At 43.2% G+C, this 27,711-nt stretch overlaps 1 protein-coding gene across 6 annotated transcripts in view; it reads left to right on the top strand.

Moving 5' to 3' along the window:
• ENTPD1 (ectonucleoside triphosphate diphosphohydrolase 1) overlaps window positions 1–27,711 on the top strand; it is a 128,764-nt gene that overhangs the window by 62,237 nt on the left and 38,816 nt on the right. For all 6 annotated transcript variants that reach the window (XM_067024966.1, XM_059054516.2, XM_067024964.1 and 3 more), the window contains exon 2: window positions 22,280–22,407. Coding sequence is in view for 1 of the 6 variants with exons in the window: in XM_059054513.2 (XP_058910496.1) it covers window positions 22,280–22,407 (128 nt within the window). In the remaining 5 variants the exon portion in view is untranslated. The remainder of the gene's footprint in view (window positions 1–22,279; window positions 22,408–27,711) is intronic.

The raw sequence follows: 27,711 nt of genomic DNA, 5'->3' as shown, positions 1-27,711 counted from the left end.
TTATTAGTACAGTATTTCAAAGATATTCTACCACCTTGTCTTGGAGAAGTTGCTTAACCTATCTCATTTGCATTTTTCTTATCTGTAACACAGGGGCTGAAACAGTGTTTAACATTCAGGACCTTTAAGATTATTAAGTGAAAAAAAGTTACGTGAAGTGCCTGGCCTGAAGAAGGTCACAATAGATGTTGGCAACCCTGTCCTCCACTATCCCCCACCACAACCCTGTATGAAATTCTGAAGCACTAAAACTTTATGTAGACATTTATTGGAAATATAATTTTCCAAAGAATACAAAGTGTGAAAAATTCTTGATTTTCCTTGCAAGTTAGAGGAAGATATTAGTGCCCTTCTTCCATGATTTAATTCTGATACAAAAGAAAGATATGGTTAGGAATGTAGGAGAAATGACTAGTTCATTTAGGCATTAATAATCCTGAAGAAGGGCTTCCCTGGTGGCGCAGTGGTTGAGAATCCGCCTGCCGATGCAGGGGACGCGGGTTCGTGCCCCGGTCCGGGAAGATCCCACGTGCCGCGGAGCGGCTGGGCCCGTGAGCCGTGGCCGCTGAGCCTGCGCGTCCGGAGCCTGTGCTCCGCAATGGGAGAGGCCACAGCAGTGAGAGGCCCGCGTACTGGAAAAAAAATAAAAATAAAAAAAATAATCCTGAAGAAGAGAAACATAAGGCAATCAGGCACATGGCTTCAATTTTTTTTTTTTTTTTTTTTTTTTTTTTTTTTTTTTTTTTTTTTTTTTTTGCGGTACGCGGGCCTCTCATTGTTGTGGCCTCTCCGTTGTGGAGCACAGGCTCCGGACGCGCAGGCTCAGTGGCCATGGCTCACGGGCCCAGCTGCTCCGCGGCATGTGGGATCTTCCCGGACCGGGGCACGAACCCGCGACCCCTGCATTGGCAGGCGGATTCTCAACCACTGCGCCACCAGGGAAGCCCATGGCTTCAATTTTTAAGAAGGCAAATTTTTAAAAAAAATCAGAAAGATGATAGGTGAGATATCATGGCCAGATTTGCTAAAGAATATGGCTCAAAAAGGTTGAGTCTAAAAATGAAATAACCAACTAAATGAGAAATATGCTTATGTAATCACAAGTAATCTTAATGCATAAGAAAAGTGAAAGGCATATAAAACACTCATCTGACCAGAGGGAGTTTGATAAGGAGCTCAGAAATTATGGGGGAGTTTTTTTCTTTTATATTCTATATTTCTCTATTTTCTAAAAATTTCTATGATGACCATAACTTTTATAAAATAAAAAAAATTTCCCCAGGTATTTGTACAATAGAGAAAAAATGGTAAGTAATTGAGAAAATGTTTAGAAGCTAGGAGAATTCTTTTAAAAGTAGTGTTACTTGGGCTAAGTATCACTTGGAGATGAGGCATGCAGGAAAAAATGCTAAAGATAACAAAAAATGTTATTTTGGTTATGGTTCAGTGCAAGAACATGAACAGGAAGGGAGATGCACAATGATAATGGATTTTACAAAGGAATTGGAACCTCTGAACTTCTATTTTGATTCAGGTCAATCAATTCAAACTAAAACATGTATCATTAAGAAGTTATTGAAACAGATGGGAAGTTATTAAGAGAGCCCCTGACTTTTCTAAATGAGTTTAAAGAACATTACAGAGATGATGTTCTTTAAATTCTCAGAGTTAGTAATCTAAATCATAAAATATGGGAGAGGATGGATTCAGGAAACTCCACATGAGGTTGATTCTTGGCAAATCCTTAAAATAAACATGAAAGACTTATTAACACCTAGGACAAAAAAAGTCCCCAGTCACTTGAAACTGACATAGTTTTACTAAGTCAAGTTATACCAAATTACCCCAATTTGATATGGGATAATTATGGGGAAGACGGGCAGGAAGTTGTTAGAGTTAATAAATTTTGGTGGTCTCTCAAATTTATAGAAATAGTGTACTTAATTTCAGCAAGAGGTTCACAAAGTTTTTTGGTTAGAGAAAATTTCAAACAAAAACAGAGAGTAGTATATAGTATAATAAACCTCTACATACCCATTACCCATCTTCAACATTTATCAATACATGTTCTGAGATTTTTGTTTCCTCTGTGACTCTCCCTTCCGCCAAGACTTTCTCTTGTTGGTATCGGAATTTTTTACAGGAAATCCCACATATTACGTAATTTTACTGGTAAGTACTTCAGTATGAGAAAGATGTGTAACAAAGTCTTTCATGATATGCTTAGCAGTTGCTAAGGCTAAAATTCACGTGCACTCCAGCTGTTTTTTCCAGTGACAGTGTCTTGCTTGCTTGCTTGCCTGCCATCTTGCCAGGGTGCTGGCGTTGGGCTCAGTAGCTTTCTTTGGTATACCTTGGAATCCCTTACTCCACCTCTCCCTGCCAACCACTGATGAAACCTCCTAGAGTGATTTTGAAGCTTGCTTCTTTGAGGAGCTGCTTAGGAATTCCCTCGCTGCTATTTCAATCCCCCTCCACCACTGTGTTAAACAGTCTTGAAGTCAGCTTCACAAAGCTGGCTGGCTTGAGGGATGGTGAACCAGAGCTGCCTTTAAAAAGGAGCCTGGAGGTAGCTGAGGGAATTGCCTGTTGGGAACAGACTGGAGGTGTGCTGCCCCACATACCTTCACAGTCTCTTATAAAAAGAGACTTATGGGGCTTCCCTGGTGGCGCAGTGGTTGAGAGTTCGCCTGCCGATGCAGGGGACGCTGGTTCGTGCCCTGGTCCGGGAAGATCCCACGTGCCGCGGAGCGGCTGGGCCCGTGAGCCATGGCCGCTGAGCCTGCGCGTCCGGAGCCTGTGCTCCGTAACCGGAGAGGCCGCAACAGAGAGAGGCCCGCGTAACGCAAAAAAAAAAAAAAAAAAAAAAGAGAGAGACTTATGGGTGGGATGTGTTAAGTTGTTTACAAAAATAGCACAGAGAAAATCCCTCTGAAATCATGGGAAAAAGTCCCATGGTTGTGCCTTAAATATAAAGAATAAATTGGATACAGTCTTCACCCACTGTACCCCTAAAAGCCCTCACAACTTCTCTATTTTTAAAAATATCAGCCATTAAGTGGGAGGTAGCAGTGGTTTTCAAAGTGTGGTCCCTGGACCAGCCTCCGCAGCATTACCTAGAAACTTGTTAGAAGTGCACATTCTCTGGCCTCACCCCAGACATACTGAATCAGAAACTATGAGTATGGGGTCCAGTAGTTTTTGTTTTAATAAAACTTCCTGGTGATTCTGAGCAGGTTTATGGTTGAGAACTGGACTATAGGACTATAGAAACTATGTCTTTAGAAGGTTCTCTAAAACTTGTACAGAGCCTGCCCTCTGACACAAGGCTGAACAGGAAAACTGCAAGCTGAAGAAACTTCGGCTGTAACCACTGAGCCAGGGTGGGGAGTGGGGTTGACATTTGCTTAGTAAAATAGGTCATGTGGCAGGAGAGAAAAACTACTAACAGAGAAGAGCAAAAGCAAGTGGCATCAGAATGACAAGGTAGTGGTCAATACATTCGTTGCTACAAAACTAGAAAGTTCCTATTCAAATGACTATAGTTTCTAATACATACCTACATAGAAAGGAATTATAAGATATGAATTGAGGTGTTTTTTTTTTTAAATATGCGGTATTTTGTTTCACCTTGGAGACGTAGCTCGTTGTGAAAATATCTTGTCTCGTAGGTCTGGTCAGTCCTTAATTGAAGCTCTGTGTTGACAGGAACATAGAAACTTGCTGAATTTTAAAAACATGATTTGGCTGCTGCTACATAATTGGAGTTTTGTGGTAAAGAATCACAGATGCCAGAAGTGTGAAAAAGTTATGATCTTAATCATAACCATATTGACCATAACAACAGCAAGAATAATCATAACTACAGTTACCACTTATTGAATGCCCACTGCATGCAGACGCTGCTGTGTGCTTGGCACTAGGGATAAAGCGGTGGATAAGCAGACCTGGTCCTTGCCCTCCAAAGCAGTGGTTCTCAACCTTGGCTGCATATTAGTTGCACCAGGAAGCCATTAAAAAATAACAATGCCCAGGCTTCACCTCAGTAATTCTGATTTAATTAGCCCGGGATGGGACTCGGGGGTTGGTATTTTCACAAAGTTCTCCAGTGACTAATGTGCAGCTAGAATTGAGAATGACTGACGAGGTGAAAGACTTAAGCATGTAGCTAATTAATTACAGTAGCCTTAAGTGATATGAGGAACAATTTAGAGTGCTGTGAGAAGTGCCATCTAGTGTGAGGTTCATGGAAGGGGTCTCTGAGGCATCCTTGAGGAAGGACTTGCACCTGGAATCCGAAGGCCGAGCAGAATATAGCTAAGCCAAGAGAGTGGGAGGAGAACGTTCTAGGCAGAGTTAAAAAATTGTGCGAGGGCCCGGTGGCAGGGGAAGAAAGGTGAAGTGAGGGCTGAAAGGAGGCAAAGAGTGAGGGAAGGGTGGTGATAAGGGAGGCTGGAAACCCAAGAAGGGGCAGGACAAGTAGGGCCTATGGGTTACATGAAGGATTGTGGTCTTTATTCTAAAGTAATGGGAAGCTATGGAGGGTTTTAAGTAACTAGTGGGTGATGCGATCACATGGAGACTTTGAAAAGATCACTGTGGCTGCAGTGTGGCAAACAAATTGTCGAGAGGCAAGAGTGGATGCAGGGAGAGTAGTTAGGAGCCTGCTGTGGGAGATGGTGGTGGCCGGACTAAGAAGGTGGCAGGGTGATGGAGGGGGTGTGTAGGCATCAGAATCTTCGGGAGGTAGAATCCCAGGACTTGGCACAGGCTCTCAGTAACATTTGCTGAATGAGCGGGCTCCTTGGATGTGAAGGACAAGGGTGAGGAAGGAATGGAGGATGATGCCGTCGTTCTTGGGTCACAACCGGATGAGTAGTAGAGATGCTCACTGAGCTATGGGCATTGAACTATGGAGGGCTGGGGGCCTGGGGAGAAGGGGAAAGCGTGAATTCTGTTTGGGCAGAAAAGGTTTGAGGTGCCTGTGAGTTATCCAAGGTGAAAAGTCAAGGAGGCAGCTGAAAGGTCAGGAATACATATGTCTGGGCTAAAGATAAGTTACTGTATTTCCCATATATGGGCAGTACTAACTGAGGCCGTGGGGCTGGTTGGGATCACTCTAATCATTCTTTTCATACAGAGCTCACTGCATCTTCACATCAGCTTCCCAAATTAAGTGATGGATGTTTTTAAAATTTCAGTCTAGAAAATGAAATTTAGAAAGGCTAAGTAACTTTCCCAAGTCACACAGCTAGTTAAGAGGCAGGGGTGAGTGTCCATCCTACAGGATAGTTATAATAATCAAAAACAAGGAAATAGATGCATTATTACCTAATCATACTGCTTCTCTTAGAATGACTCACTGTCAGAGACAATGTAGTTAACCATGCTTGCTTAGAAAGGACCGGCTCAATGTGTAGTTCCTTCTATTATACAACTTATCATCTGAGTCTATTATTCTTGGTAATTCAGTGAGAAAGTATTCCATGGAGCCTATGACTAAGCTCTGGGATCCAGATTTGGGATTTACTGCCTGAACATCTGTCCTTTTGCTTCCTACAATACATGCAAACTGCAGTCGAGTTGCCTGGCAGCTCACTAAAAATAGTCAGAACCATAGAGTTGAGAAGTTAAAACACATTTGGAATAATCAAATAAATCTCCCCTTTTCTTGAGGGAAAACATTGTGTACTAAAAATTCGAATCAGTCTTATCCATTCATTTATTCAGCTGACACATGGAATACTGACACAGACCAGACCCTTTGCTGGTTTCTGGAGATCAAACAAGGTACACTGTGTTCTCAAGGTGCTCTGTCTCATAGAGGAGACTGACACAGGTTTAAAGGCCATCATAGCATTGTGGGAGGGAAGCTATGAGACAGATGCAAAGGAAGGTATTTAATCCATCATTAGAGCAGGGGCAAGAGGCTTTCAGGAAGACTTTCTGGAAGTGGTGACACATAAACTGATTATCCTCAGCTTCAATTTCTTCATAAGGTACAAAAAGATAAAGAAGAGAGTTTCAGGCAGAAGAAAAAAGCAGGAACATTGTACAAGACATGAAGATATGAAAAAGAAGGGCCAATTTAGAGACTAACACCTTGAACTACACCTGAATTGTGTGGAGACTTGGCTTAAAATTGTGGTTAAAGAGTTTAACTTTTATTTTGAGACACATGGGAATCATTGAAGAAGTTCACACTGGTGGGGTCATATAATCAGGTTTGCATTTTTCGGATGATCATGGTAGCTTCAAAGTAGAGGACAGATTAGAAGGGGAAGAGCCTAGGTGTGGGGAGGCCTCTACTAGAAGCTATTGTAGAAGTCCAGGCAAGAAATAAATAAATGAAAGGATTTGGGAGATATTTAGTGGGTAGAATCAGTAAAAACTCTGAGGGAGTTTGCTTGGAGGGAGAAGGGAGAGTCTGGGGAGACTGGGGGCATATGGTGCTGACCTTCACTGAGCAGATTATACAGAACAATTGGAGTGGGAAAGAAAGTTTAGTTTTAGACATGGTGATTTTGGCTGTAGAACATCAAAGCAGGTATGTTCACTAGGTGCCTAGAATTATAGATTTGGAGCTCAAGATAAAATCCTGTACTGGAGACACAGATCAGGGGGTCATCCCAATAAAGTTTAGGGAGCCATCAGCATCCAGTTGCTTGTATGTGTATGAAGCGACATGAGCCAAGTTTCCAAGATGGAACACTGTGGAACATCCCTGTTTAAAGGGTATGGTGAGAAAAAGGTGCCAGCAAAGTAAGGGTCGGAGAAGTAATAGGACTATTAGAAGAGTCTGGTGTCATGGGAGCCAAGAAAAGAGAGTTTATGTAGTAAACAGTGTCAAATTCTACGGGAAATGGAAAAGCATCCATCGGATATTTGTGTGAGTGGCGTTAGTAGAATGGTGGGACAGAAGCCAGGTGTGGTGGATCAAGGAGTGAGTGGGTTGTGGGAAGGTGGAATTTAGGAATGTCAGAGTGCAAGGAGGAAAACAGAACAAGTCAGAGGAAGTCAAATCTTAAGAACTGGAGCGGCCTGTATCAGCTCGCTGGGAGGCTGGAGGCAGAGAGCCGAAGGCAAGAGAAATGGAATGAACATCCCTGCGCTGTACAAAGCTCTGAGAAAAGGGGGAGTGGCCTTTCTCCACCCTGTCCTAAGAGCCTTGGTGGTGGTGGGCCCAGGAGCGGCTTTGTTATCTGATTTAGCTATCCCATCCCTGAAGACAGTCTACCAATGCGGGCATTCTCAGAGGTCAGTTCTAGGCAACAAAGACTTTCCTGGAAGGTGGAGTAAAATTTTCCTCTTCAACTCTTGCATTCCCCAGAGTTTTTGGGTGTGTACGAATTTTTATAAAGCATTTCAACTATTTTAGCCACCATTTCCAAGGACCATAAGATATGGTTCCTTGTGTGGTATCCTTGTGTGGTATCCTGAGCGTTTGCTGAGGTGGAGACACTTTCCCTTCCACTCAGAACATTATTATAATTCCAAAGAAGAGAACGTATATGGGATCCCTCTTATCTGCTTTGACCCCCTAAAGTGTGCTTCCTTGTCTGGCTGAACCCCTCCTACCTCTGTGAGTCTGAGCAAATGAGAAAGCAGCCCGCCTGGGTGTGAGCAAGAAGCGCTTAGACTGTGCTGAACACGTGGCTCCTGTGGTCTCCGCATCTCATCGGTATTCTACAGGCAGCCTGCGTCTCCTAGGGAGAGACGATCTATTTCAGTTTGTGGAATAAAGAGAATGAGAATCCCATGAAACCAAACCTGCATATGAGGTATCTATATGTGGCATAATACCCCCTATTGTTTAACAATGATTAGCTCACTTTTCACCTTGTAGAAAAATCATGGCAAGATAACTTGAACATGAAATCATAGTAGGGGGTTAGTTTGATTAACTTTGAGGAGTCATCCTACATCACTATGGAGAAAGAACTTTCAGGGAAGTGGCCATGAGCCAAGGCACCTTCTCCCCCAAGGCTGTGCTAGAGGCGCACTGCATTGACCAGTTCTTTTAGTTGCCTTTTCACTCCATGCAGATGACCTTGCCTCACCATATTCACACATCTTTCTTCATTCAGTATACAAAGTTGAGTAGGACATCACTTTCTTAGTTGTGTTCTAGATTCGAGGAAATACTCAAGTTACAAGATTGAACATACTTTTTTTTTAAAGTGTGGGCGATTTTGGTAGGAGCTGCCCTCATCTGTTATGGGTTGATCTTATTAGTTTTTCTTTAAGGAAGACACTTTCTCCAAGGTCCAGGAACATTTCTTTCTCCCGTTGCGGAGCACAGGCTCCGGACGCGCAGGCCTAGCGGCCATGGCTCACGGGCTTAGTTGCTCCGCGGCATGTGGGATCTTCCCGGACCAGGGCACGAACCCGTGTCCCCTGCATCGGCAGGCGGATTCTCAACCACTGCGCCACCAGGGAAGCCCCAGGAACATTTCTTTAACCCCTCCTGCTTTCCACCTCACTAAATGAGTACAGAAAATATGCTTTAAAAAATCTAGGGTACTCTCAGATTGCCCCTCCCAAATATCAGTTGTATCTGTCACATCCTTAACAGGAACTGGATACTAATCAATTTAAGATTGAGTTCTCACATAAGCATCTAAAGTGCAGGTACTCTGTGTTGATTGTTGAAGAGAGCTGCTTACCAGATGATCTGTGACAGAGTTACCATGGACATTTAGAAACTTGATCATATCTTATTCAGAGAGCTGTTCCCTCTTGTATTGATACATAACAGCAGAGGTGCCAAATTTCCCTTAGGATAAAGCTTTTAATCCACCCAAAGCCTGGCCAAATGAGACCTGACGATTTTGCACGAAAGAATACAAGAGATGACATTGATCTGGGAAGACTGAATGAGAGGGGACCCAGAGACAGCTGCTTGGACTAATTAAGTTGGTGAGTGGCTGGCACAGTGGTAGAGTGGGCAGAGGATCAGCAAAGTTGACATCAAACCACCAATGCATCTCTTCCCATTTACCCTATGCCCACCTTCCAGGTTCCTAGCATCTTTGTCACTTTAATCCAAACTGGAAACCCTCTGTAGATTCTATCTCTTCAACTCAGAGCCTTTGGGTTTTCAGGAATTTTTATTAAGAATTTTTAATTGCTCAGAGAATTAAGGAAGGAAGGAAGAGAGGGAAGGGGGCAAAGAAGGAGGAGAAAGAAGGGAGGGGAAAGAAGAAGGGAGGGAGTAAGGAAGGTCACATGGTAAAATATTTTATGAACTGCTCAACGCAAAAGGGCATTAACATGCAGGCCTGGGACTCTGTCCTTGGGGGGACCTGCCTACAGGGTTGGCCTTTGGCTGGTGTCTGGGAGCTTGGATTTGGGGAGGGTTCTCACCATTCTGAGAATTAAGGAAATGGCTTGCTGTGCCTGAACTGTTTGTGCAGGTAATGAGGTTTCCATCTGGAGTCTGGAATCTTGATGTATGCTGGATGGAAGGTGCCTGTGTGACTGGCCCCCAGTGAAGGCCCTGTGCTCTGGTGAGCTTCTCTGATAGACAACATTTCACATGTGTTATCACAGCTCATTGCTGGGGAATTAAATGTGTCCTGTGTTCTCCACTGGGAGAAGACCCTTGGAAGCTTGCACCTGGTTTCCCCTAGACTTTGTCTCATACTTCTTTTCTCTTTGTTGATTTTTCTTCATATTCTTTGACTGTAATAAGTCTTAGTCATGCGTTATGACTATATGCTGAGTCCTGTGAGTCCTCCTGGTGAATCTATAACTTTTCAGAGATGTCTGTGCCTTTACCCAGTGGGAACATACTGTTCCCATTGTTCCGCATCTTGCTTTTCAGTATAAAATGTTTTGAAGACCGTTTGCATCAACATTCATAGATCTCAATCTTTTCCGTGCCTGAATAGTATTATGCGTAACTGTACTAGAATTTATATATTCAGATCTCAATGAATGGACCTTTAGTAACTTTTATTATCGCGATTACAAATAATGTTGCATTGAACATTGCTATACATGCATCTTTTCATACATTGATAAGTATTACCAGCAGGTTAAGTTCCTAGAAGTAGAATTCTTGGGTCAAAGGATATATATGCTTTGCTCTTTGATAGATATTGCAAAATTGCCCCCCACCAAAGAGGCTGTGTGGATTTTTTACTCCCATCAACATGCAAGAAGTGCCTGTTTCCACATATTTTTGTTGATGTATATTTCTTTATCAAATTTTCAATAAAGTTCACCCTTTTTAGGTGTACAGTTCTGTGAATTTTTACAGATGTATGTAGTCTTGTAACTACCACCACAATCAAGATATAGAATGTTTCCATCATCTCAGAAAGTTCTTTTGTGGACCTTTGTAGTCAATCCTCAGTTCCTGAAACTGCGTATTGATCTGATTCCTGTCCTTAGTTTTGCCTTTTTCAGAATATCACATATAAATGAAATCACACATAGTCTTTTGAGTCTGGCTTCTTTCACTTAGCATAATGCTTTTGAGATTCATCCATGTTGTTGCATTTATGAGTAGTTTATGCCCTTTTTGTTGCTGAATAGAATTACATTGTATCACAATCTGAGTACATTCACTAGTTGATGCACCCGGGTTGTTTTGAGTTTTTGGTGATGAATAAAGCTGTTAGAAATACTTAGGTATAGGTTTTTATGTAGACATGTCTTCACTCTTTTTGGGTAAATACTTAAGAGTAGGATTGCCTGGTCGTATGGTAAGTATATGTTTAACTTCATAAGAAACTACCAAACTCTTTCCAAAGTGGCTGAGCCATTTTGCATCCCCAGGAGCAGTGTATGAGAGTTCCAGTAGCTCTGCATCCTTGCCAACATTTGGAATTGTCAGGGTTTTTTTTGCCATTCTAATGAGTATGTAATAATATTATATATTTATCAAACTTTAAAGAAACTTCACTATTCTAAGTAATAAAAGGTATCTCAATTTTCATTGACTACATTCCTTTAAGTTAGGGTAATTAGAATACTTCTAATATGTTGAAAATATTTATTTCTTTTTCTTTAAATTGCCTATTTATGTTCTTTGCCCATTTTTCTACTAGATGGGTTGATCATTTTCTTAATGATTTTTAATGGCTCTGTGTATTAAGGAAACCAACTATTTCATAGTCGTTGCAAACATTTTCCTCAGTTTGTTATTTTTTACTTTACTTATGGCATATTTTTCTGCAGAGATATTTTTATGTTGCTTCTGACTTTTGTACCTCATAGGTACAAAAATGAGGAGGTAGAAAGAAGATAACTTACAAATGTGAGATGTAGAAGACGGGGCTGTAAGGCTGGGCAACGTGGGTGAATCAGTTCACCCCATCCCCACTCTGACCCCCACACTAGTGATATTTGGCCAGCACAGATTGTCTCAGTCTTTCTCACCAGCAACACATACCCAAGGCTTGTTGACGAGCGCAGCTGCTTTGAGAAAAGGTAGAATCCCCAGGGCACAATTCTTCAATTTCAGATGTGGAAGATGTTTTGTTTAGCAGGAGCAATGTGTTTATTGCAGAGACCATCAATACACGAGATTGTTATCACTTGTTGGCTGGGACACAGGGAATTCCTGTCTGCAGTCAGGCACATCAGTGCCAAGTCAGTTAGTTACTTGCTGCTAATCTGAGAAGAGCACAGCCCACAGCAAAAAGAATGGTGGGATGGAGAGTGTGGGGTTGGCAGAGTCTGATTTGCAGGAAGAGCTTGTTGTGCACTCCCACCCCGGTTCCACTGCCCCGGGTCACTAAATGGGCTCTTCCCACCCAAAGCTGAACCTCTGACGCGCCCACTCAGGATCAGCCAGTCTACTTTGTCAGGATAAATGCACTCCTTTTCTAACTAAAGAGCTGTGAACTGAGACTAACCAGCTAATTAACGTCTCAAAGAGCAGAAACAAAAGATCATAAGTAAAAGCAAGGAACTTTCTCTGAAGTCTTGGGTTCAGGAGATCAGTGGAACAGGACATGGGTATTTACTCAATAACCCGTCTCTCTACCTCTCTTTGTATTCCCACCCCCGCCTATCCCTTCCCCTCTTATTCTCTGGCTCCTTCTCCCTAGCCTGTGTCTATCTTGTTTTCCCTCCCTCTCCTTTACTTTTCACCCTTTAACTAACTGGTTATCATTGAGGTCTTGAAGTACATTTTTAGTATTTGTCTATTTATTGACATTGCACTGACGTCTCGACTTAAAACCAGGCAGGAAAAACCCCCACCAAATTAAACTGCTTTATCCTCAAACTTGACTCTGGATTTATTAATTGGGAAAATATGGGTGTGTGTGTGTGTGAAATGAAAGATCTTTCTATTTGAACAGAACTTTGGGTGAGTTCTTTTGCATTGTGTCGCCTGAGAAGGAATGAAGCTGAGTAATTTCTGTGCATCTCTAGTGCAGGGCAGTGTTTGAGGCAGTGGAGTGGAGTTGAGAGACTTGGATCCAGTCACTGCTCTGCCAATTGCAAGCTGTGTGACTTTGAGCAAGTCCCTTAACCTCCCTAGGAACTGTAATCCCAGCCTCTGCCTCTTAACTGCTAGCTTCTGACCATCAGGGACCAAGAGACTTCAAATTTTATTTTATTTTTTCACATCTTTATTAGAGTATAAATGCTTTACAATATTGTGTTAGTTTCTGCTGTACAACAAAGTGAATCAGTTATATGCATACATATGTCCCCATATCCCCTCCCTCTTGAGCCTCCCTTCCATCCTCCCTATCCCACCCCTCTAGGTGGTCACAAAGTACCGAGCTGATCTCCCTGTGCTATGTGGCTGCTTCCCATTAGCTAGCTAATTTACATATGGTAGTGTACATACGTCAGTGCTACTCTCTCACTTCGTCCCAGCTTCCCCTTCCCCCACTGTGCCCTCCAGTCCGTTCTCTAAGACTTCATATTTTAAAAATATAACATTGTCTGGTGTCATCAGTGACAACAGTCCAGACAACCCCTTCAGCCAAATCCTCAAAGTCAGTCACTTTTCACTTCTGGATAATGAGATTGGCTTCTACGTACAGTGCTCGTACCACACACCAGGCACTGTACTAAGTAAGCCTCAGTCACGTGGTGTAGGGTAGGGTGGTGGCTAAAAGCCTGGCCTCTGGATCCAGAATGCCTGACTTTAATTCCTGGTCCCAACATTTACATCAGTGTAAGTTTGGGCAATCTTCTTAACCTCTCTGACTCAGTTTCCTCACCTGTAAAGTGACAATAATGAGGATAATAGTACCTGTAATTTGTGACCTTATTTGGAAGTAAAGTCTTTGCAGATGTAATTAAGGATCTTGAGATCGTTCTGGCTTTAGGATTGGCCCTAAATCTAATGACTGGTGTCCTCATAAGAGAAAGGAGAGGGAAATTTGATACACACAGAGACAGGGAAAAAGGCCATGTGCAGACAGGCAGATACTGAAGTGATGCAGCCTAAACCAAGGAATGCCGGGAGCTACCAGAAGCTGGACAAAGCAAGAAAGGAATCTCTCCAGAGCCTTTGACCCTGTTGACACCTTGATTCTGGACTTCTGGCCTCTGGAATTGTGAGAGAGTAAAATTCTATTGTTTTAAGTCACCATGTTTGTGGTAATTTGTTGCGGCAGCCCTAGGAAACTGATACAGATGATGATAATAGTACTACCTCACAGGAGTGTTGTGAAGGTTAAATTAGTTGCTGTGTTTAAAGTGCTGAGAGCAGAATCTGGAATGCAGCGTGGGCTCTTTTGTAGGTTGTTATGTAAATTGTTAGCTCACTGACTCTTACCTAGCAACCCTAAGAATTCCGTACTATTGTGACTCCCATTTTGCATTCACCGAATTGGAGGCTTAGAGAGACTGAGCAAAGGTGAGGTTGTTTGGACTCTGCTCTAGCTTGAGCCACCCTTCAGAAGTCTGTGGAGTTTGGCTTTCTACTGATGGATCCTGGTGACTGTTGGCTTGGCGACCCCTCATAATGGTGCTCTCTCAGCAAAGATTCACCAGTCCTGGGTCACCAAGAAGACCAGAAGGTATAGAGAAGACCTATCATGATATGGTAGTTGCTCCTCCTGGATGTATCTTCTCAGCTCTGGTCTTGGCACAAGCAGAGCCACGCTCTGTCCACACTTGACTGTGTGATTGTCCTATGACCTGACTTCATGGGGGTGCCTCAGCACCTCATCACAAGAGACAGGGGTGCACGGCCTAAAAGACCACACCCTTCCTGTCCAGGTACTTCAAAGGTTCCTGGTGGTTCCTTGTTTACCCCTATGGTGCTGAGTGTAAATTACACAAACGATTAGAAGTAAGTCGGATCACTTAGAGTAAGACAAAGCCCTCACCAGAACCTGCAAGGCCCCGCAAGCAAGGCACCCAGTGACCCCACCCCTGACCATCTCTTACTATTTTCCCCTTCATCACTCATCCAGCCACACTGGCCTTATGGCCAGGCACTGTTCCACCCCAGGGCCTTTGCACATGCAGTCCCAGTTACCTTAAATTCTATTGCCCAAGTGGTACGCTTGCTTTCTCTTTATTCCTATCACTTTTAATATCACCATCTCAGGTCTTTCCTAATTACCCTATCCTGCCTCTTCACCTGCTTTTTCTCTCTCCTTAGCACCTATAATTATGTAACATACTGTAAATTTTACTTATCTTGCTTATTATCTTTTCTTTCAGACTAGCATCTAAGCACCATGAGGATGGGGATGTTTATTTGATTTGTTCACTACTGTAGCTCAGGGCCTAGGGCAGGTCTAGTGAATAGTATAATGCATTCAATAAATAATTATTGACTAATTAAACAATGAATGAAACAACAACTATAGAACTCCCAAACTGAAATAGGCCAATCCATTAAATATCTAGAGGTAGCACATGAAGAGAGGACTACTGGAACAATTGAGCTTTGAAGCATTCGGAGGGGAGCTTGATTTTGAAGGTGACAAGGAAAAAGATTTGGTGGAGAAAGAGGGGAATAGAATTCCAACTGAAGGAAATCTCATGTTGACAAATGTCAGAATGTACAATTCATTTATTCATTCAACTAGGGATATAGCAATGAATGAGCCAGAAAAAAAAGTCCCTTCACTTAAGGAACTTACAGTCTAGTGGTCATAATGTCAGGCATTATGATCTCGGGCACACACATCTGCTTATTGGAATGGTGAGATGGGAAGGGCTTAAATTTCTAAAGGGCTGAGGGGTCCAAGTAGAACAGTGAGGCTTTCATCTGGCAAGCAGAAGGAAGCTACATTAAATTCTTAATTAGGGAGAACCCTGGGAATGTCAATTATGGAGGAATTCTGCAGCCGCATGAAGGATGGATTCTGATAGGAAAGGGAATTAGGGAGATACCAGAAAGGGCTATTGTAGAAGAGGTGGGGGTGACTTGAACAGGGGGGTGGATATCACCATAGAAGAGGTTGGGTCTAAGGGCCCTGGAATGAAGCACCTTGGAAAGGATCTTAAAGCCCTTGAGTGGGAGAACAATTTGAATGCGTGTCACCAAGAACTCCCCCGTGATGGAGAGGAAGGAAGATGCCAGAAAGGGGGCAGAGACTAGGAGTTGGGGAAATGGCAAAGCCAGATTAGGACCAGTCCCCTGAGCTTCAGTGATTCTTCCATCACTGGGCTGTGTAAACGCAGGAAGGACCACAGCACTGCACTGATGTTTACTCTCCAGTGCTTGTCTGTATTGGCTGCTTTGTTCTCTATATGACAAGCCAAGCTTGGTCCGGATGTGACCCATCAGAAGTTGGAAGTGATTTGAATCTAGTGACTCTCACAGAATCCACAGAGCAAAACTTTTGTTGTTTTTGCCAAAAACCTACCACGTCTGTCAACACCCCAAATCTTTTTATTAATGGAGTAAAATTTTAGGATAATACATCTTTGGTATCATGAAGTAGAGATGCTGGGATTTCTCGTACAGCAGAATTTTGACTAAGGACAGATTACATAATTTTAATCATTAATAGGATGCCAACTGTGGATGTCATGATGGCTGTTTCTGTAAGAATGAAAAAGAATCGGCTTTTTTTTTTTTTTTTTTTTTTTTTTTTTTTTGCCTCTGACATAGCTAATTGGCTTGAAATCAGTCTGTTTTCTCAGAGCTTGGGTTTCCTTCACTTTTGTCTCTGTCAAGTGAAGAGCTGACATTTCTACCTGGTTCTCACCTCAAACAGAAAAGCTTTCTCATTTGTCATATGAAAGGAGGAGAAGGGGAGGGAAGTGGCAGTCTTGAATTCTCCAGGATAGTGAGACAATTCAAAGAAAAACAAATACAACACTTTGCTGTTAGATATTTTTCGTAAAAATGTTCCTTGAAATTGTTTTTTGAAATACTGTTTCACATTGTATGATACAAGTCACGTTTCTGTTATCCACAAGGGAAATGAATGGCTTTTCAGGGGGAAATACAGTCATTGTGAATTTTCTGTAACAGAACTTGACTGTAGCAGTCATGGCATCTGAAAGAGCTCTGGGGCCTGGGAAGAGAGGGCAGTTACTGAAGTGGTTCCCTTTTATGAATACATCCTAGCTAAGTCCACCTGGACCCCCGTGTCTGCTGCCACTTCCTAAGAAGAGCCTGGCTTCCTCCATGTGATAAGGGCTTTTGAAAATTACCTGCCATGGTTCATAGAAAACACAGTATTTTAATTATTCCTCTCTGGATAATCTAGTCGGTCACATGAAAAACAAACTTAGCCATTATTTTTTGATAATAGAGCTTTTGAAAATTGTGTATGAAAAATTCCTAAACTGCCTCTCTGATCTAAGTTCTTTTTCTTACCATATCTTTAATAAGACAAATATGATGAAAGCCTTGAATATATTCTAATAATATGGATATCATTGCAAAAACTGGGCAAATGTGGAAAAGTATACTTCCTTATTTTTATTCTCTATTTTTTTACTGAAGTATAGTTGATTTACAGAGATGTGCTAATTTCTGCTGTACAGCACAGTGACTCAGTTATACACACATATATACATTCTTTTTTTTACATTCTTTTCCAATATGGTTTATCTAAGGAGATTGGATATAGATCTCTGTGCTATACAGTAGGACCTTGTTGTTTATCCATTTGAAATGTAATAGTTTGCATCTATTAACCCCAAACTCCCAGTCCATCCCTCTACCTCCCCCCTCCCCCTTGGCAACCACAAGTTTGTTTTCTATGTCTGTGAGTCTGTTTCTGTTTTGTAAATAAGTTCATTTGTGCAATATTTTAGATTCCACATATAAGTGATATCATATGATATCTGTCTTTCTCTTTTTGACTTAACTTCACTTAGTACGATAATCTCTAGTTGCATCCATGTTGCTGCAAATGGCATTATTTTGTTCTTTTTCATGGCTGGGTAGTATTCCATTGTATATATGCACCACATCTTCTGTATCCATTCATCTGTTGATGGACATTTAGGTTGTTTCCATGTTTTTGGCTATTGTGAATAGTGCTGCTATGGACATAGGGGTGCATGTGTTTTTTTTTTATTTTTAATCTTTATTGGAGTATAATTGCTTTACAGTGTTGTGTTAGTTTCTGCTGTACAACAAAGTGAATCAGCCATATGCATACATATATCCCCACATCCCCTCCCTCTTGAGCCTCCCTTTCACCCTCTCTATCCTACCCCTGTAGGTCGTTGCAAAGCACCGAGCTGATCTCCCTGTGCTATGCAGCTGCTTCCCACTAGCTATCTATTTTACATTTGGTAGTGAGTGTGTATATGTCAGTGCTACTCTCTCACTACATCCCAGCCTCCTCTTCCCCCGCTGTGTCCTCAAGTCCGTTCTCAACATCTGCATCTTTATTCCTGCCCTGCCACTAGGTTCATCAGTACCATTTTTCTAGATTCCATATATATGTGTTAGCATACAGTATTTGTTTTTCTCTTTCTGACTTACTTCACTCTGTATGACAGACTCTAGGTCCATCCACCTCACTACACATAACTCAATTTCGTTCCTTTTTATGGCTGAGTAATATGTGCCACATCTTCTTTATCCATTCATCTGTTGATGGACATTTAGGTTGTTTCCATGTGCTGGCTATTGTAAATAGTGCTGTAGTGAACATTGTGGTACATGACTCTTTTTGAATTATGGTTTTCTCAGGGTATATTCCCAGTAGTGGGATTGCTGGGTCATATGGTAGTTCTATTTTTAGTTTTTTAAGGGATCGCCATACTGTTCTCCATAGTGGCGGTATCAATTTACATTCTAACCAACAGTGCAAGAGGGTTCCCTTTTCTCCACACCCTCTCCAGCATTTATTGTTTCTAGATTTTATGATGATGGCCATTCTGACCAGTGTGAGGTGATACCTCATTGTGGTTTTGATCTGCATTTCTCTAATGATTAGTGATGTTGAGCATCCTTTCATGTGTTTGTTGGCAATCTGTATATCTTCTTTGGAGAACTGTATTTAGGTCTTCTGCCCATTTTTGGATTGGGTTGTTTGTTTTTTTGATATTGAGCTGCATGAGCTGCTTGTATATTTTGGAGATTAATCCCTTGTCAATTGCTTCATTTGCAAATATTTCCTACCATTCTGAGGGTGTCTTTTCTTCTTGTTTATGGTTTCCTTTGCTGTGCAAAAGCTTTTAAGTTTCATTAGGTCCCATTTGTTTATTTTTGTGTTTATTTCCATTACTCTAAGAGGTGGGTCAGAAAGGAGCTTGCTGTGTTTTATGTCATAGAGGTTTCTGCCTATGTTTTCCTCTAAGAGTTTTATAGTGTCTGGCCTTATATTTAGGTCTTTAATCCATCTTGAGTTTATTTTTATGTATGGTGTTAGGAAATGTTCTTTTTTTGTGTGTGTGTGGTACGCGGGCCTCTCACCGCTGTGGCCTCTCCCGCTGCGGAGCACAGGCTCTGGACGCGCAGGCTCAGCGGCCATGACTCACGGGCCCAGCCGCTCCACGGCATGTGGGATCCTCCCGGACCGGGGCACGAACCCGTGTCCCCTGCATCAGCAGGCAGACTCTCAACCACTGCGCCACCAGGGAAGCCCAGGAAATGTTCTTATTTCATTCTTTTACACGTAACTGTCCAGTTTTCCCAGCACCACTTATTGAAGAGGCTGTCTTTTCTCCATTGTATATTCTTGCCTCCTTTGTCAAAGATAAGGTGACCATATGTGTGTGGGTTTACTTCTGGGCTTTCTATCCTGTTCCATTGATCTATATTTCTGTTTTTATGCCAGTACTATACTGTCTTGATTGCATGTATCTTTTTGAATTGTAGTTTTAGTTTTGTCTGGTTATATGCCAGCAGTGGGATTGCTGGATCACATGGCAACTCTACTTTTAGTTTTCTGAGGAACCTCCATACTGTTTTCCATAGTGGCTGCACCAAGTTACATTCCCACCAACAGTATAGGAGGGTTCCCTGGAAAAGTACACTTTCAACTGTTCAGTGATAATAATGAGTTAATAAATATTCTCATTAAGAAAAGAAAGAGGGGCTTCCCTGGTGGTGCAGTGGTTGAGAGTCCGCCTGCCGATGCAGGGGACACGGGTTCGTGCTCCGGTCCTGGAAGATCCCACATGCTGCGGAGCAGCTAAGCCCGTGAGCCGTGGCCGCTGAGCCTGCGCGTCCAGAGCCTGTGCTCCAGAATGGGAGAGGCCACAACAGTAAGAGGCCTGCGTACTGCAAAAAAAAAAAAAGAAAAGGAAGAAACTAGAGTCACATCCATCTATTTCCCACCTCAGGGCTTTTGCAGTTGATGCTTCGTCTTCCTGGAATGTTCTTTCTCCTTCTCATAGCTGTTGTTTTCTCATCATCCAGGTCTAAGCTCAAACATCGCCTTCTCAGAGAGCCTTTCCTGACCCTCAGTCTAATCTCCGCACCCCAACTCTGCTGCAAGTCAGTCTGTAACATTCCTTGGTTTTAATTTCTCCTCTACACTTTTCATGACCTGAAGTCACTTATTTGCATACTTCTTTTCTGGTTCATCTATCTCCCGAACTAGATGTGAACTCTAAAGATCAGGGACCTTGTTGGTCATTTTCATTGGCTACTAAGATTAGTGCCTGAATGGATGGAAGGAAAATGATATAATCAAAATTATTATATTTACAGAAACAAATAGGTAGACCTTTTGGACAGTTTGAGGGAGTAAAGCATTCCAAGTTCTATTATAGTAGAAACATTGGTGCAGTGTGCAACCTTTGGGTATTAGATATGTAATTTTTTGTCTAAAACGTGCTTATTGTAAGCTGTGTTTGTCAATATCACGACTTTGGGAAGTGAGGTAAGTAGTACTCAGGTAGGAAGGTAGTACTTAGGGGGCTCTTTTCCAGATTCCAGAGCCCTGGCAGCAAAAAGGACGTTTCGGCCACACCAGGATGTTTTGGCTTCAAGGTCTTTAAATCATGACTCTAACTGGACCAAAGCATAAGTCTCATGGGAGGAGCAGATCAGGGTTAGCTGTTTTAGCAGCTCAAAATGCTTTAAGAACTCAAGTTCTTTCCATCTCTCTGCTCAGCCATCCTTGGCTGGACAGTGTCTGAGGAAGAAGAGAGAATACTTCCTTTCTTTTCCTAGGCTTGCCCCAGCAGACTTCCTCCAGGGTCTCACAGGCCATTTTGGGAGTATATGCCCACTGTTGAACCAATCACTGAAGAGGGAATGAGATTATGCAGAAGAGTCAGCCCCTTTCTAGGAGGTGTATGGGCTGCCTGGGGGAGTGGCAGGCATCTGAACAAAACTGAGGTTCTTTTGCAAAGCGAGAAGGGGGGAAGTGCTGTATATTTCATTTATGATTCCCTTGTTTGGAAGCAATAGATAATGGTGTTGATAAAACTTTTTCTCCTAAGTTTTATACTGTTCAGTCTGATGGGTTCAAACTGGTCCAATATTCTAGAGATGGTTGTAGGCTGGAGACCCAGGCAGTTCCAGTCCTTTGGATTAAGTCCAGCCTATGCTCACGAGCTCGAAGGGGAGCTCCTGTGTTGGTGCAGCCACAGCTGCTGAGAAAGAGGGAAAGAGGAGGAGGGGATGCAGGTTCCTCTTTCAGTTGCTTTAATCCCTTGCCCTGTCCTTAGAGAAGTGAAAACTATTTTGGAGAGCCCATCTCATTTTCACATGCTTTTTATTTTATTTTTTTTTTTGGTTTTTGCGGTATGCGGGCCTCTCACCGCTATGGCCTCTCCCGTTGCGGAGCACAGGCTCCGGACGCACAGGCTCAGCGGCCATGGCTCACGGGCCCAGCCGCTCCGCGGCATGTGGGATCCTCCCGGACCGGGGCACGAACCCGTGTCCCCTGCATCGGCAGGCAGACTCTCAACCACTGCGCCACCAGGGAAGCCCTCACATGCTTTTTTATTACTTGATCCTATCCTTCTTCCCCAAAGCCTAAGAAAAAGGCTTGGGGATGGCTTGGGAAGCTGAGAGAGGAAGGATGAGAATGGAGGGAATGGTGTAACCATTCCATTTCCTGTTCACCTCTGCTGTAGGCTCTATTTATCTTTTTTTTTTTTTTTTTTTTTTTTTTTTTTGCGGTACGCGGGTCTCTCACTGCTGTGGCCTCTCCCGTTGCGGAGCGCAGGCTCCGGACGCGCAGGCTCAGCGGCCATGGCTCGCGGGCCCAGCTGCTCCGCAGCATGTGGGATCTTCCCGGACTGGGGCACGAACCCATGTCCCCTGCATCGGCAGGCGGACTCTCAACCACTGTGCCACCAGGGAAGCCCTGGAACTTTTTTATGTCCCATGATGGTGAGAGTACGAACAGGATAGACAAGATAATGAGAATGATGAAATGTTCAAAACTCCACAGCCCCTACGCTGTTACCAATTACTTAATATATAAGTGTGGTTGAAGTGAAGGAATGTGTCAAGCCAGGAAATGTCATGAGGTAGAGGGACTTTGATGTTCGATGATATACTCTGAATACTTTTTAATATCATACTCATTTTTAGATAGATTTAAAAAATGAGGAGGGCTATCCTTGCTTTCTTTGTTACTTGAACCTTGATAGACCTACATGACCTATTGAACAAACTGCCAGTTTGGGATTTTTCCTCCTCATCATCCCATATCTGATCACTGATCTAATTCTGCCCATTCTCCTTACCATAGCCACTAACTCAGTTTTGGCCCTCATCACAGTACAGACAAATCCTTTTGTTCTTGTATTCTTTCCCAATTACTTTGCAAGTGCCTCATGGATAAAGATCAGCTTTTATCTATCTATGGTGTCTCCAGAAAGCCAGCACAAGGCCATATAGAAAGGGGAAGAAAATCAATGTCTATTAATTTCTTGTTGATATTTTCTATTCTTCTTTTGTTTTTAGAGTCTGAAGTGAAGATATTTTGCTGTAAAAACATAGTGGGCATCCTTGGCTTCTCCTCTGTCATCGCTGTGACAGCACTGCTCGCTCTGGGGCTGACCCAGAACAAACCACTGCCAGAAAATGTTAAGGTAACTCAAACACCTGAGTGTGTGTGTGTGTGTGTGTGTGTGTGTGTGTGTGTGTATGTGTGTGTGTGCGCACACACATGTGTTTGAGGGGCCCTGGGTGGGGCGGAGGGAAAGTGAGGTTATGGTAAATCAGAGCGTACAGTAGGAGTTGTGGTTCTGGAAGCCCAGGAACAAGTCAGTCTCCGTGGAACTAGGCAAGTAAAATGGCTTCGGATGCTCATTCTGGAGGAAAGAATGCCTTGAATCAATTAGTGGTGGGAAGATGATTGTCTTTGTTCAGCAAATTGATTAAATCAATATTCTAATAGAGACAAATGCTTTATTCACCACATCCAGATCTGTGATATACTGTGCTGGTATTCTGCAATCTACTAGTGCTATCTCTGCTTTTTACTCACTGTTTCATTGTGGAAACAGTGAACTCTTTGTTTATTGAACACTGCATTCTTTGTTCTTCTTACTCCATTATTATTTTATTTATTTATTTTTTGGCTGTGTTGGGTCTTCATTGCTGCACGCAGGCTTTCCCTAGTTTCGGTGAGCGGGGGCTACTCTTAGTTGCGGTGCGCGGGCTTCTCATAGTGGTGGCTTCTCTTGTTGCGGAGCATGGGCTCTAGGCACGTGGGCTTCAGTAGTTGTGGCACTCAGGCTCATTAGTTGTGGCACGCGGGTTCTAGAGCACAGGCTCAGTAGTTGTTGCACACGGGCTTAGTTGCTCCGCAGAATGTGGGATCTTCTGGGACCAGGGCTCAAACCCATGTCCCCTGAGTTGGCAGGTGGATTCTTAACCACCGTGCCACAAGGGAAGTCCCCTTACTCTGTTATTATCACTATCACCAAAGTTATAAAATTTATTAGACAGCTTTGTACAAAGCACTTTGGAAGACAAAGATTGTGGAGAAGACTTGTTCCTCATCTCCAAAATATTAAATAAATCAATTTAAAAATCAATTTTAAAAAGACCCCAGAGAACACATACAGTTATCAAATATAGTAATTTGAAATGAATTCATGGATGAACAGACTTCTTGTGAAATTTCCACATTTGAAGAGCTAGTTAGTGTCATTAAAAATGATTAGGGTCATTAACTCTGCTGTGATTTATTTCTGCTTCCTTTCAAATTCATCAAAGTAGAATTGCAGAGACATGGATAGCTCACTAATACCTTGTAATATGGTCATCATTTTATTTAATCCATTAATTTAGAAACATATGGTAAGTTTAAATTTGTGTTGCAAATACACCAATGTTAAACTTTCATTTGAATTATAATAAATAAATCTTCAAGGGCCCAGAGACCAATATGCTAATGAATGCATACGTACGTGTGGGCAGTGACATATCCAGAAGTTAACTTGACTACAGAGGCCCTGGAATACATATACAGAAGTATATATTTTTTTGCATTTGAAGATAACCAAACTGTGAGCCTGGAAAAATGGATGCATATGCCAGGCCTCTGAAACTATTGCCACCCACCCAAACCATTTGCTACATAGCAGAGGCATGGGTATTACATTGGCATCCATTTGCCACACAGATTGAACCCAGTGGGGCTGTGCACAGCAGTCCCTTTGTCAGCACAGAAGGCTGATACTGTCTCATTGTCAGTGGTCTCTTGCCTTTCAATATTGAGTGATGTTGGCTCTCCTGGCAAAACTTCACTCACAACTGAAGGCTCATGACATCTTGGTTTTGCTATTTGTTTACCAGCTCCAAAAGTACATGATTGCCTTCTTGTTTTTTTTTTTTTTTTTTGCATTATGCGGGCCTCTCACTGTTGTGGCCTCTCCCATTGCGGAGCACAGGCTCCGGACGCGCAGGCTCAGTGGCCATGGCTCACGGGCCCAGCCGCTCCGCGGCACATGGGAGCGGCACGTGGGATCTTCCCGGACCGGGGCACGAACCCGTGTCCCCTGCATCGGCAGGCGGATTCTCAACCACTGCGCCGCCAGGCAAGCCCCATGATTGCCTTCTTGATTTGACCTTTTTATATGTTCATTATTGCATCACTGGAGAGGGAGACTGCCTAGGAAGCAAAATCCACGACAGACTTAGGCTCTGTGTTCTCGGTGAATACTTGTGGTCGTGGATGACCTTCTGTCATTCATGATGGTTGTCTTCAAGGTTGCCGTGATTCTGTGTTACTGTGTTAGCCTGGAAAAACGGAGCAAGGTCTTTGGCATCTGAAGTGAATCTTTATAGCAATGTCACTGGCTTGATCCCACTAGGACCCTCTGAAGACATGGAGAAAGCACTTCAGAATGATCTACCCTAGGGATTTATCTCCTGGTTCTCATTCCTTGTTGGTCAAGGGTCGTCCCAGAGGTTGTTAACTCCCCGGCACTTCCAGTTTTGCACATGTGTCAGAAGGGCTATGTGGGTACCACACGTGACCTACTAGGTGGTAGGAGAGAAGACTCTGAGAAGAAATAGAGAGACGAGGAGGTACAGGTGGAGCTGGAGTAAAAAGGTTGGTCAAGGACATGTGAAGCGGCCACAAGAGGTATCTGAAGCATCACTATACCTATTGCTTTTTGTTGGGGGAGAGAGTCGTTTGTACAAATAGTTTCAGAACAATAGAGACATATTAATACAGAGGTAGGTGCAGTGCTATTGCAGCCCAGAGGAAGGAGTCACCAATTGTGCCTGGTCACATGAAGACTTCACAGAGGTGGCAGCCTTGGGGCCAAGTAATAAGGAACGCTAAGGAGTTTCCCAGGAGGTGAGGTAGGACATGTTCTTTACAAAGACCATACCATGTGTTACAGAGTGGCAGCTTAAAATAGCAAGTGATCTTGGGGAATCACCAGCAGTTCAGTATGGCTGGAATATTAAATATGGGGCAGGAAGGAATGGTGGGAGAAGAGACTTTAGTCTGAGCTTAGTTTGCCTAGCTCAGGAGTGGACGTCTCATCCATTCAACTCTAGTAGTGCTCAAGATTGGCTCCATATTAAAAGCACCTGGGAAGCTTTTTAAAAATACTCATATCTGGGCCCTACTCTGGGTCAATTAAGTCAGAATCTTTGGGGTGAAACCCAGGCACTGGTATGTTTTGAAAGCTTCCCAGGTGATTCTAATGAGCAGTCATGCTTGCCAACCACTGCTTCGAAGGTTTCAAACAGGGAGGTTACGCCCAGATTGTGTTTCCTAGATTCCTCTTGGCTGGAGAGCAGATTAGAGGAGGAGAGACCAGTTAGGCTGTTCCTGACATTGTGTAGACAAGGCAGTTGAGCCTGGAACTAAGGCATTGTCTGTGGAATTAAGGAGATAATGTGAGAGACAGTTAGGTTGACCAGATCTTAGTGATTAGATTCCTTAGAGGACCTTTTAGGATAAAGATGGAACACGTTGGGATATAATGTTGAGAACAACCTCTGCATGCTTCTGTTTAAGAGGGTGGTGGCCATAAGCCCCTCTATGGAAAGACTTTCAGCTGTCTCTCTACCCACTGCCTCTGATTCTTCATCCCTGTCCTATTGCAGGGATAATTATTCTGTCTGCTCAGAGTGTGACACAGCATGGGCCATGGATTCACACTGCCTGGGTTTAAACCTCAGCCCTGCTCTTATAGTCACAGGACATAACTTCTCTGAGCCCCAGTTTCTCCATTTACAAGACAGAACTGATCATTGATATCTCATAAATTACTGTAGGAATGCAGTGGGATAAAGTAAATGCAGTGTGAAGTATGGAATAGGATGCTGGCCCATTGCAGATACTCAGTGGTTGGTAGCTCATGTGTTGTCATTATCATCTTTGCAGCCTGTCTGTCAGGTGACAAATCGCCACTTATCTTTTTCCCTGCCTCTTCCCATCTGACTTGGCCTCTTCTAGCCCAGTTCTGGTCAGCCCTCCAGTCCTGAAGATCCAGTCTTGTCGTCTTCCTGCCTGGTGCAGTCTGGGTTCAGCCTTGCTGGGGAGGTGGCGGCGTCATGCCTGGGCCATATCTGGCTAAACCCAGGAAGTCTTTATTGTACTGATGAGTCTACTTGCCCAGCTACCCAGGTTGTAAGCATATTGAGGACAAGGACTGGGTTTCATTTGTCTTTGCCTATGTTTTAACACTCTTTCACTCAATTTATTCATTTAATAAATAGTCATTGACCGTCTACTCTACTTTAGGCCCTAGGGATACAGCAGTGAGCAAGACTGGCAAAGTCCTGACCCTCATGAAGGTTATAGTCTAGTGGAAGAGATAATCATTAACCAAATAGTCACAAAATAAATGTTAAATTATGACAGCACAGCCTCTGACTTGGGTGGCTGCCTCATAGAAGGTCATTGACTCAGTGAGTAGAGTGAGCATCTTGAACAGGTAAAACTGCTCCCTCCTTGGCTCTGAAGAGCTTGTGAAGAAGGAGTAGCCAGACAGCAGAATCTGTCAGCCTCTGCCTCAGGCTTCCCTGTGGATGCTGACTCCCCGTTCTCACTCCCAGAGGATACCCAATTCAAACCTCCAGGTTGTACAACCTGGGAATCTACACAGGTAATAGGCATCCTGGGCTGTTCTCATGACACTGAAGTCTGGGAACTACTGCCATGTAGATACGCAATGACCACATTGCAGAAACAAATGAACTGAAGAATCATGAGCTGTACCTGTGTCCCCTGGGAAAGTGCCTTTGTCCTGGTGGACTTGGTGGGGAGGTAGAGTTGAGGTCTGCTTGATTTACCACTTCCTTAACTGCTGGTTTGTCACGAACACTGGCAGTTAGCGAGTTGTCAGATATTCCTTTAAGCACAAACATTGCACATTCTGGCACACACAGAACCCCACAGGTTTCTCTCGAAGGCACCAAACTGATCCAGTCCCAAACCACACGCCTTAATTAGAAGCTGCCACTTCTGTGGAATGCTGGCCAGGGACCAGACAGCTTTGATTTCAATCCCAGATCTGCCGTTTGCCAGCTCTGAGACTTTGAGCAAGTGTATTCTGTCTATACCTGTTTCCTTATGTGTTATATGGAGTTGGTACCTACTTGGAGGATGGTTGTGAGGATTAAATGGAAGAATATCATACTACTGACTCACTTATCAGAGTGCCCAACACATCAGAAGCCCTCAGTGGAGACCAGCTATCAACACTGCTTTGGGGGAGATGAGTTCTAGGAAAGGCCCTTAGCTGTTGGTGTGTTGTGGTCACTGAGCCAGGTGCTCCCAGGATTTCCAACTGCTGCTAAGGGAAAGTGACCTGTCCCCAGGCATCTGCTTTTGTCACCGGGAACTGAAGTGCTCTCCTTAGATGAGCGCTTGTGATTTTATCTTTTTATGGAGAATTTGGAAGAATTTACCTTAATTT

The sequence above is a fragment of the Kogia breviceps genome, chromosome 2, assembly GCF_026419965.1.
Source record: "Kogia breviceps isolate mKogBre1 chromosome 2, mKogBre1 haplotype 1, whole genome shotgun sequence".
Lineage (NCBI taxonomy): Eukaryota > Metazoa > Chordata > Mammalia > Artiodactyla > Physeteridae > Kogia > Kogia breviceps.
The sequence above is the reverse complement of the archived record's forward strand: the minus strand, read 5'-3'. Positions and strand labels throughout refer to the sequence as shown.